The 10,654-nt window shown below is 40.0% G+C and overlaps 1 protein-coding gene across 1 annotated transcript; it reads right to left on the bottom strand.

Moving 5' to 3' along the window:
- Positions 1 to 6,396: 6,396 nt before the first annotated feature.
- Positions 6,397 to 9,371, bottom strand: LOC127950463 (gastrula zinc finger protein XlCGF67.1-like). The gene is made up of 2 exons (XM_052547546.1): positions 9,189 to 9,371; positions 6,397 to 7,073 (listed from the first exon to the last, which is right to left on the bottom strand). The coding sequence occupies exons 1-2, from the start codon at positions 9,268 to 9,270 to the stop codon at positions 6,412 to 6,414; spliced, it is 744 nt and encodes a 247-aa protein (XP_052403506.1). The 5' UTR covers positions 9,271 to 9,371; the 3' UTR covers positions 6,397 to 6,411.
- Positions 9,372 to 10,654: the final 1,283 nt, after the last annotated feature.

The following is a 10,654-nucleotide window of genomic DNA, read 5'->3' as shown; positions in this document are numbered from 1 at the left end:
AGATAAACTTAAGATCATCTTACTGTGCTATTTTGGGACACTATGAATATAAACTAAAATGTGCTTTTAACATACTATCTCCGTATTTAAAATGCATTTTGTAACCACTTGTAGTACACTTGCATGTACTAGTGTATTTAAAGATGTTTCAAGTGTTTACTAATAATGGAAACTAAATAGATTTTATTAGTATATTAAGTGACAAATTGGAAAACAAAATTGGTGCGTGTAAATGTAGCACTTTAAGAATATTATGGAAGTGTACTTTTTCACGTGGGACAGTTTTAATGTTCTTAAGTATTTAAGGTAAAGTAAAGAAATAAAACCCAACAACTTTTTTATTCATTCATAAAATATAGTGCAGTAAAAAGTATGACATAATGCTTTGGAATGTAGAGAAGTAAAAGTTTTCAAAAGAAAAACACTGATAAACTAGTGATACTTCTAAAACGTATTTGAATAATGTAAGAAAACTTCACAACTGTCCAATTCTCACATGTGTTGGCTAAAGTTCAGTGGTTAGGACACACGTCTGCTCTGAACATGTTGTTTGGTTTTGTTGTCTAATGCATCTAAAGGCTACAGATAGCTGATCCAGGGCTTGTCTTTACAGGGCTGGATCTCAGCACACATTCTCTCTGGCTTCTCATGCCTGCAGGAGCTGGATCTTTTCCTCAGGATGACACGCCTTGATCCTAGGCATGTGTGGCCCAAGGTGGGCCTGTAGAGGCATCCTCTAGGGGTAGCTATGGGAAAAGTCTGGTTGTCACCCGTGTCTGAAGCATACATTGAAAAACACAAACGACACGTTGGCCGGCGACAGCCCATGATGTCACTAATGGTGTGACTATAGAATAAATAGGCACTGGGAGAACACTTCATCCTCTTCTTCATCTTCACTGACTGTTTTGTTTGAAGAATGCATTGTGAACATGGTAAGAGCGATCTTTTTTTCTATCATCATTGAGAGCACTAGCAAAATGTTTATGGGATTTGTGCATCCGTGTCATCATTAATTGACAGCTGATGACACACACAAACTCTGTGTTTTTTGTTTGGATGAAGACCACGCACGCAATGTCCTGGGGGGGGGGGGCAATTTGCTTGCATTGTGAGAGTTTTCCAATGAAACAGCTCCGCTCTCATTTGTCTCTCTTTTCAAGGAAAGAGGGGCAGCCATCTGCTTCGCTCAGTTAAGCACCTGCTGCTTCTGAGGCAAGGAGGAGAATGAGCTCATGTGGGCTGCAGGTGTTTCTTGTCGATGAGTTTAAAGAGGGGCTTTCCCTCTCGCACTGATCAGCTGTGGACGAGAGAGAGCCACTGGAGGATGATGTTATTTCTCTAACATCATCTGATCCGGGGGTCCCAGGAAGAGCAGGAGATGTCTGAGGATGGCGAAGAAGCTGAGGCTGAGCCTTTCCAATCCTCCTGCCCTCCATATGATGAGTTTTTGGAGGTTATTGATCGCACCACAGCGAGGCTCTACTTTCCAGGGAAGCAGGTTAAGAAAGTGACGCCGCAAGGTTGTCTCGATGAGTGTTATTTTTCTGGCTATAGCCCTCCAGCTCAGGTGAGCCTTCCATTTCTTCCTGATATCCATACAGAGATTGAGAGGAATGGAAAAGGTATTTTCCTCACGTATCCATTGATTCCAGCATTCAAGTTATGTCAATATTGAGGCAATGCACAAAAATGGCTATGAAAGGATAAAAGTGAGAGCCTTTCTCCCGCACCACAGATCTCTCTCTACATGCTACAGGCTGCCTGTGCCATGGGCGGGTCTATGGTGGCTTTGGTAGTACCAGAACTTGGTGGCTTTTGTAAGTGAACCTAGCAGACATTGAGAACAAAGCAAGGGGCTTTCTTCTCGATGCTCTAGTTCCGTGTTTTGAACTTTTCTGTACCTCCGTCAGGGAGGGGAAGGCACTCTCAGCAGCCTTCAAATCCTTAACTCCATGATGGTCCAGGTCTGAGCTAAAACATCATAGGGGTCCTGGTAAATCTTGGTCTGAGAATCAGACGGGCACAGAAGGCTAGTGTCGTGCCCCCCCCCCCCCTGCGGATGGGGATAGGAGGGATCGTGGATCAAAGTAAGGTAGGCAAAGCCTAAGTCAAGGTATCTTTTTTACATCTGCCTTTACATTTCCCTTCCTAATTTCCCTATAACCACCAGCTCTTCACCTGACCGATGTTGGGTGGGAACTTACTGCATTACACTCTACTATGCTGGCTCTATGATGTTTTGGTTTGACCTATGGCTTCATAGTGACCACCTTAGTGATGATCCGAACTAGAAGCTTCTTTGGTTACCTCTTGAGCGGAGCTCCAGCACGGGAACCATGGTGGGTGAGTATGAGCCATTCTCTCTGTCTCTGTTACTTCACTTGTTGATATTGTGTCCAGCCGGTATGATATCCCTGGTTCCAGCTTCATGCTTCCTTGATCATGCAGCCAGGTCACAGGCTTCTGTGGGAGCCTTCTTGATCGTCAGGCCCCCGACATGGCAATGGATGTCCAGCTAGGTCACCCTGAGGGGCTTTCTGGTGACCTGGATATCCTCTCTGGCTGAAGCACCGAGTGGGAAGTGTAGGTGGCATTTGCGAAAATTCCTTGGGAATCTTTAAGTACACACCCTAAGCTCTGTGTACTTTCTGAAATCCACATGGTGGTAAGTGTGCACGCTGAACACTTTGCACTCTCTCTAAAATCCACATAAGTGGTAAGTGTACAAGTAAGACTCTGAGCACTTTCTGAAATCTTGTACAGTAAGGGTTATGTGTATTAGCTTCGTACCCTTTCTCTGAGTTGGTTAGACCCTGTTAGGGGTCTCCACTCAACCAGTGTGTCTATTAACAAAATACATTGTACATTGTAAATTGATAATTAATTATTGGTATTATAATATATAGGTCACAACATACAAAAGTAAAATGTAATACAAAAAGTAAAAAGGAATTCTGGGAATGTCAATTTATCATTATTCATTGTAAATTATATGTTCTTTTTCACTTCCAAAAAATCGTAAACTACCGTAAAATTAGAATCAGAATCAGAATCAGAATCAGAATGAGCTTTATTGCCAGGTATGTTTACACATACGAGGAATTTGTTTTCGTGACAGAAGCTCCGCAGTACAACAGAATGACAGCGACAGAACATAAAACACATAATAAAAGAATAAAAAATACAAAAAAAAATTACATATAATGTCCACTACGGGTGGACTTCTGGGTGATGGTTTGACTCCTAATCCTAAGGTTGTGGTTTGAGTCTCGGGCCTGCACTTTGGATGGGTTAAATGCAAGCACGAATTCTGAGTATGGGTTACCATACTTGGCTTTATATCACGTCGCTTTCTTTACAGCTTTTCACCATATATAGTAACGGAACTTAACCGTTAACCTTTTAACATGTTTTTACTGTAGATTTTTACATTCTTTTACCATTAAATTCACGTCTATTTTTTGGAGGACCTGCCTTATCCAGTCTGGAACATGATATCGCTGTGTATTTGAACTGTCTTGATGTGGTGGTCTCCACAGACTCTGGACACGGGATGGCTGGACTTCCATGCTCCTCCTCTGGATAAGATCTGCTTCATCTGTAGAGCCATAGAGTGCAGGCTGAACCCTAACCTGCTGCACGTGGTGGTCATTTACTGCAGGGTGAGATTTTGATACAGCCTTAACACCAAACCATATGTTCGGCCAGGGATGAGCTGTGCTGCGTGTGTCAGTAATATGTGATCTCTCTCTGACTCACTAGAGCGGAAATATCGAGGCTCCTCAGAAGATGTGAGATGTTCTAGAGGCTTGTGAAGATCATTCCTCCGCTGAGGAACAGCGAAAATAAAGTTTCTGGAAACAAACGCTCCTCCAAAGATCCTGATGATCAGATTTGAGACTCTAAAACATGATTGATGGAGAATCAAGTAAAGCTGAGCTGCTTCAGTCCAGTAAGAGTTCATCTGGAGATATGACTGCAGTTATTCTGAGACATGTGAAGCAGCAGCTGAAGCTGGAAGTTTGTACAGCTACACTATCAAAAACTCTAAACTATCAATCAGACGACAGAAGATATGGAGTAGACTGATGTGAGAAGTGAAGTGAAGTGACATTCAGCCAAGTATGGTGACCCATACTCAGAATTTGTGCTCTGCATTTAACCCATCCGAAATGCACACACACAGAGCAGTGAACACACACACACACTGTGAGCCCACATGAAATCCATGTGGGCCAGAAGTGGGCCGAATCTGGACCGAAACTGCTTGCTGTCAGGGCGTGTTCTCTGGTGGCCCAGAAAGAATTTCAGGTGGGGTTTTCAGTTTTTTTTTTCTGTGTCATTTTATTATTACTTATATAATATATATAAATAAAGAAATATAAACAGATTTCTTACATGCTACATCAGACCATGTTGATGCATTGTCACACCCCTACTTGCTTCTTGTGTTGAGAATCATACAATATCTGATGTTCAATTTATAGTAATTGTTAAGTATAACACATTAATGTGGAACTGCACCACTGTGTTTTAATAACACAGATGAAGATGAATAACTTTGAGGATGTGAGTTGTACAATGCGTTCCAGACAGCAAGCAGTTTCTCCCCAGAACATGTGGGCCAAATATGGGCCAGATCTGGGTCGAAACCGCTTGCTGTCTGGGGTGGTGTGTGTTCTGTTACAGTGTAAAAACACAACAAATTGGCGTCAAGGATGAGCGCTTCTGTGCTGAGCCCGGCACGTTTTCTTCCTGTTAGTGGGGAGCCACCGATTCCATTTGAAACATGGGAGAAAATCTTTCGTTTTATTCATTTAAGGTCCCGTTCTTATTGATCCCATGTTTTAAACTTTAATTAGTGTGTAATGTTGTTGTTTTCCCAATGAATGTTGTTCAGTTGCTTTGACGCAATGTATTTTGTTTAAAGCGCTATATAAATAAAGGACTTGACTTGACTTGTTAGAGTTTAAAAGAATATCTGTAAAATTCTAAAGCTCATAGTTCAATGCCAAGCGAGAGATTTTATTTAACAGAATTCGCCTACATGAATGACCCGTTTGGACTACATCCCTCTAGTTCCTGCAGTAATGAGGTCACTAAAACAGTTTTTTGACTAACCTTCGCCCGCACAGAGGAGGAAGAGTTGAGTTTGTAGAGTGCGTTTGTCACCATCTCGTCGAAACGCTGTTATTTTCATCTCTGAGTCCGATCACCTTTGTTTGGGCTTCCAAGGGACGCTGTACTTAGAAATCAATGGTTACAATGTATGTTTAAATCAGTTCCCGAAAATTAAAATCGACTTGTAAAACTATGTGCAGCACATTTTGCTGAGGACAGCTTCCTCAATCTCAATCAGTTTAATGCTGGATTCGCACAAAGATTATTCTTGAAAGAAAACGCTCCTGTGATTATAAGTACATCTCCAGCACGTGCGTTCAGATCAGGATTGCCAGGTTTTCAAAACAAATCCTGCCCACTTGCTTCTCAAAACTACTCCAAAACCATAGGCGGAGTTTAACTTTTGTGCGTGGGGGGGGGCACCTACCAGCAGATGTGGTGTAGCAGTCGATTCTGATCCACTCGGAATGTCTGTTTCCCTTTACGCAAACATACTACAATTCCTGCGTAGTTGCCGAGTTACTATACGTACGATCAGAACTAGCGTGCTCAAGAAGCGTGACTGGATGTACGGCAAGTCAAATAGTTCAAAATACCGTCCTAAATCTTAAACTTGAAAATAAAGTTAAGACGAGAAGTTTTTCAACTTGAAATGTAAAAACATAAGACAAAAATAACGGAACAACTGCAAGATGAATAATTTAAAAAAAGAACATAAACGGGAGTGTGAGAATAATTTTACTATGCTGCAGTGTAGCAAGAAATTTGTCCCTTTTTGCTTTCCTTACATCCAGGTGTGTTTGGTGTGTTTGCATGCAGGTATGTTGCCAAATCCGTGGAATTTAGGCTACTCTGGGGAAATGTTTGATTAACTATTTGGTTGGGTATATTACACGGACCTGGCAACCCGAGGGGAACCAGACATTCAGAGGGGAACAGAATCGACTGCTACACCGGCCTCGGTTGCTGTGTCAGTAGCAGCAGTGAGTGGAATTGATGGTTGAAGTGCCAGAGTTAGAAAACTCCACACTTTTACTAGTGGGTTTATTAAAAAAACGACGAATGTCCATTTTGTTTATTTAGTATGTAGACTAAAGCGGGAACAGAACGAGAAGAGAGTCCCCTCACGTAACTTAACGCGATACTTTGAAGTCCACCAAAATAAGCTTCTTTTTCAATATAGTAATTAAAAATAATTAATTCTAAACTTATTCATTATATCCACAAAAATTATAAGATAGGACAAATAAAATTAGAAAATATGAATTCTGTATTTATTTTTATTTTTCAAAGCACAAGACAGGCATTAATTGGCTCTGGTCTAGGGGGGCAGGAGCCGCTCTGGCGCATCAGTCTCTCTAGGGGCAGGAATCTATTATGTATGAAGGACTTTTGATGTCTTCTAAGTTCGGTCATTGTATTGTAACTCCTCCCGCATGGAGGGCAGTAATACGGCTTCACTTCCACATGAACCATCTCGTGTGATTTCAGGTGTGTTGCCAGATTAAAACCCTTCCCACACTTAGGACAGATGTGGGGCTTCACATCAGAGTGGGTTTGGAGGTGATAATTGTACAGTGTTTTTTTTAGAAACCCCTTCCCACACTGCTGGCACGTGAAAGGTTTCTCTCCGGTGTGGAGCTTAATGTGTCCTGACAGACTTGTTCTGTGAGTGAATCTCCTTCCACAGTGAGGGCACGTGTACGGCTTCTCTCCGGTGTGGATTCGGACGTGATCCGTGAGGCTTCCTTTGTATTTAAACAGTTTTCCGCAGTGAGAGCAGGAGAAAGGCGTCTCTCCGGTGTGGATTCTCATGTGCTCCATCAGGCTTCTCTTACACGTGAAACTCTTTCCACACTGACCGCAGCTGCACGACTCTCTTTTCTGTGACACTTTCTTTCTAGAAGAGTTTTTATTCAGTTCTTCTTCACTTTCCTCTTCCATCAGGTCTGAAAAGAAAGAAATTAAGTGGTTAAATATATCAGTTTTGACTCTTTAAATGTTAACATTCTCATTTTTACTGTTGTTTTAGGTTACAAAAAACATTTTAAACATATTTATTCCATAGTCATACTGTGGTGCTACAATACTACACACAAGAAACAAACTCTCTTAACTGAAGACAACATGTTAGAAAAAAATAAAATACAAATCTGTTATCCAATTCATTCCAACTGATGGAAACGGACAGACAGAGATTAGACTTATAGAGATAGTTCAGCCCAAACTGAAAACTGTCATCATTAGCTGGCATGTCGTTCCAGTCCTGAATGGGTTTTCTTTCTTCTGTCAAGTGCAAATGAAGATATTTTGAAGAATGTTATTCACCAAACAGATTCAGTTCTCATTGACTTCCAATGGATTATTTATCCTTGCAATAGAAGTCAATGGGAAGGAACTATTTGGTTATCAAAATTCGTCATAATGTCTCGTGTTCATGTTACTCAGAAGAGTCTTTCAGATTTGGAAGGACGTGAGTAAATGATCGCAGACTCTTTATTCTGAGGCTCCCTCTCCTGGACATCATCAGTATTACACACTTCATCTGTCAGGAAAAACACATTATTATATTTGCTGTTTGTGGAAGTTCATGAACATATATATTTGTAAAATATACAAATGTAACATTTATACTTTAATATATATCATTTATTTATATAATGATGTACACTGCACCTAATATTTAATTGCAAAAAAATATATACATTTGTAATGAACATTAATGGAGCAACAGATTTTGTTTGAAAATAAATAATTCAAGTTGTTTATTTTGTTCAAAAATTGTATAAATGTATGGGGTGACCTTCAACCCCCACACAGTATTGATACAAACACTTCAGCTAACTTTATTTTATATAATGTCGAAGCTAATACTTGTTCAAAAACAATCACTTTAGCAAAGTTTTTAATATTTTTCTGCTTATTCTGAAAAATAATATATATATATTTTTATTTTGATCAGTGAATATACTGTAATTTATGTTAATATAAACATACATTTTAAAATACAGAAACATTGATCATTAATTAACATCAATAATTTTAATAAGTAAAGATTCTGAAAGCATTGAAGGAGATCCAATAATAATTGAATATATATTTACAGTAGTAACAACAAATGCCTTTATTATTATATTATATGAATAATATCATGTTTTAAATATGCTGTTTTCATGCTAAATATGGTGATTATCTCTAATATGGATTATACATGATATTTACCTTCTGAACCTAACCATGCCATATCAACAAATGGAAAAGTCCGCGATCTATTAATTATCATGCTAATTACTGTTTCTTTAGCCACAAAAGCAGGGGCGCTTTTACCACAAATATCATACTTACATATTCTTTCATTATTAAAAAAAAAATGTTGCTTTAATTATCTTAAACAAAACAGAAAATCTTTAAGAAGACATTTGTCTCAAAATATTATGCATTAATTTTAGTGATTCAAATTTGCTACTTCAATCTGCTACAACATTTTAAAAGCGCAGAATCATCTCAGCGCTCGAGCGTCTTAAAACCGGATGTTGATGAAGTGCTCCACGTGTGCGCGCCGCCTAGTGGTTCAGAGGAACATCACATCACGCCTTCAGCCCGCTGCACCTCAGCTTTATTCCGTTCATTTTTTTTTAAAAATGAATGTATACAATAAAAGTTTTTTTTTATTTATTTATTTATTTATTTATTTTTTATAAATAAAACATCCTTAATACAACTGGGTTTATATTTGGTATCTGGTGCTGTTGGTTGTAAATGTTTGAGAAAGTAACTAAAGCTGAAAACACACACTGTGTCTGGCTACAGCAGACAGATGATCTTTCCTCTCTCATAAACACACACAGATTCAGTGTTCCTCACAGTCACTGCATTCGCCACTGACCTTCATCATATTCTGTCACATAATAACCGCGAAAGAAAGTTATGCACGTGTTTAGAGATCGCGTATTCATGCGCTACTGTGTTGTACTGCGTGTTTCAGCGATCTGACTATGATCCATGAAAGCAATCAATAACTCCCAGATGATCTGGTGAACTGCTGAAGAATCAGTGACTCAAACCTTTCTGTTCGCCGCTCTCTTCGTCTGTGTGTGCGCGTGTTTCTGGATCCGGGTCTTCTCGCTCCTGTTCTACAGACTCCATCCTCACAACAGTGAGACTCTTCAGCTGCTCTGCTTCCTCTCGACTGAGGGATCACACTCAGGCTTTCTGCATTTACAGCTGGAGGAGTGGCTTCCTGGAGATCTCCGTCTGCAGCTCCTAGTGATTCATTTATTAAGAGATAACGTCTTCTGAAGAAATAACAACGCTAAACAAGAGAAAATGTGGTGAATCTGAGTGAAACTACACTCAAGAAGGAGCCATTTAACAAACTGAGTCTAAACTATAACACAAAACATTGCACTTGTACATGAACTCCTGCATTATACTCCAGGAGAGAGATCCTCATCACAGTATGATCAGACAGACCACAGGGAATCATCTCATCTGAGTTCTGAGTTGCCGGTCTGTTGTGAGCGCATACACTGCAGTTTGTGATATCCGGTTCACGAACGAATCATTCGATGTAACCGGATCTTCTTGAACCAACTCACCAAAATCGAACTGAATCGTTTTAAACGGTTCGCATCTCTAATACGCATTAATCCACAAATTACTTAAGCTGTTAACTTTTTTAATGTGGCTGAAACTCCCTCGGAGTTCAAACAAACCAATATCCCGGAGTAATTCATTTACTCAAACAGTACACTGACTGAACTGCTGTGAAAAGAAACTGAAGATGAACACAGAGCCCAGCCAGATAATGAACGAACAAGTGACTCGATCATTCTCGAGTCAAGATCCGGTTGCATCGGTTGTCGGATCATTCAATCATGTTCAAACTCACTTACAGTCTCCAGTTCACCTGTCCTGTAAGCCTCTGGACTGTGGGATAAACCCAGAGGAAAAGGTCATCAGACTCCACACAAAAGACTCCTGTAAATATGCTAGTTAATTTTTTAGTTAAAGGGTTTTTATTTTTGGTATCTCATTCAATCTTAGTGCTGCAATATACTGTTAAATGAACAACTTAATGAAAATTCATTCAAATTCCAAAGTATATAGTCTTTTTTATTTTTATTTTTTTTGTTATAAATGAAATAAATGTTTTCTGAGTGAGAATTGTTGGCAGTATTATAGTGAAATCAGCTTATTTTGAGACATATATGAAGTGTTTTGTTGAGTGAGTTTTGGAGGTGAGATAGAGAGTACTGGGCACCTTGTTTTGATTGATGAGGGTCATAAAACTTCCACCCTCCCTCCACCCTGCTGGACATCTGTTCCTGTACAGTAGAGGTCTTCACAGTGCACCCGAGACCCGTCGACCCCGGACCCGACCCGGGACCCGTACGGGTTCGGGTCTATATTTTAAATCATCAGCCGGGTCCGGGTCGGGTCCGAATCTATTACCTCGGGTCGCGGGTCTGTTTAACATTGTGTGTAATACCCGTGCAATCGGAGAACATCCGGCCGTGATCAAAGACTG

The sequence above is a fragment of the Carassius gibelio genome, chromosome B2, assembly GCF_023724105.1.
Source record: "Carassius gibelio isolate Cgi1373 ecotype wild population from Czech Republic chromosome B2, carGib1.2-hapl.c, whole genome shotgun sequence".
Taxonomy (NCBI): domain Eukaryota; kingdom Metazoa; phylum Chordata; class Actinopteri; order Cypriniformes; family Cyprinidae; genus Carassius; species Carassius gibelio.
The sequence above is the reverse complement of the archived record's forward strand: the minus strand, read 5'-3'. Positions and strand labels throughout refer to the sequence as shown.

Excerpts from the sequence above, each read along its gene's own strand:
- LOC127950463 (XM_052547546.1), bottom strand. The coding sequence starts at position 9,270 with ATGGAGTCTGTAGAACAGGAGCGAGAAGACCCGGATCCAGAAACACGC. Across the intron at positions 7,074-9,188 it reads AGAGAGCGGCGAACAGAAAG|ACCTGATGGAAGAGGAAAGT; the intron begins GTTTGAGTCACT and ends CTTTCTTTTCAG.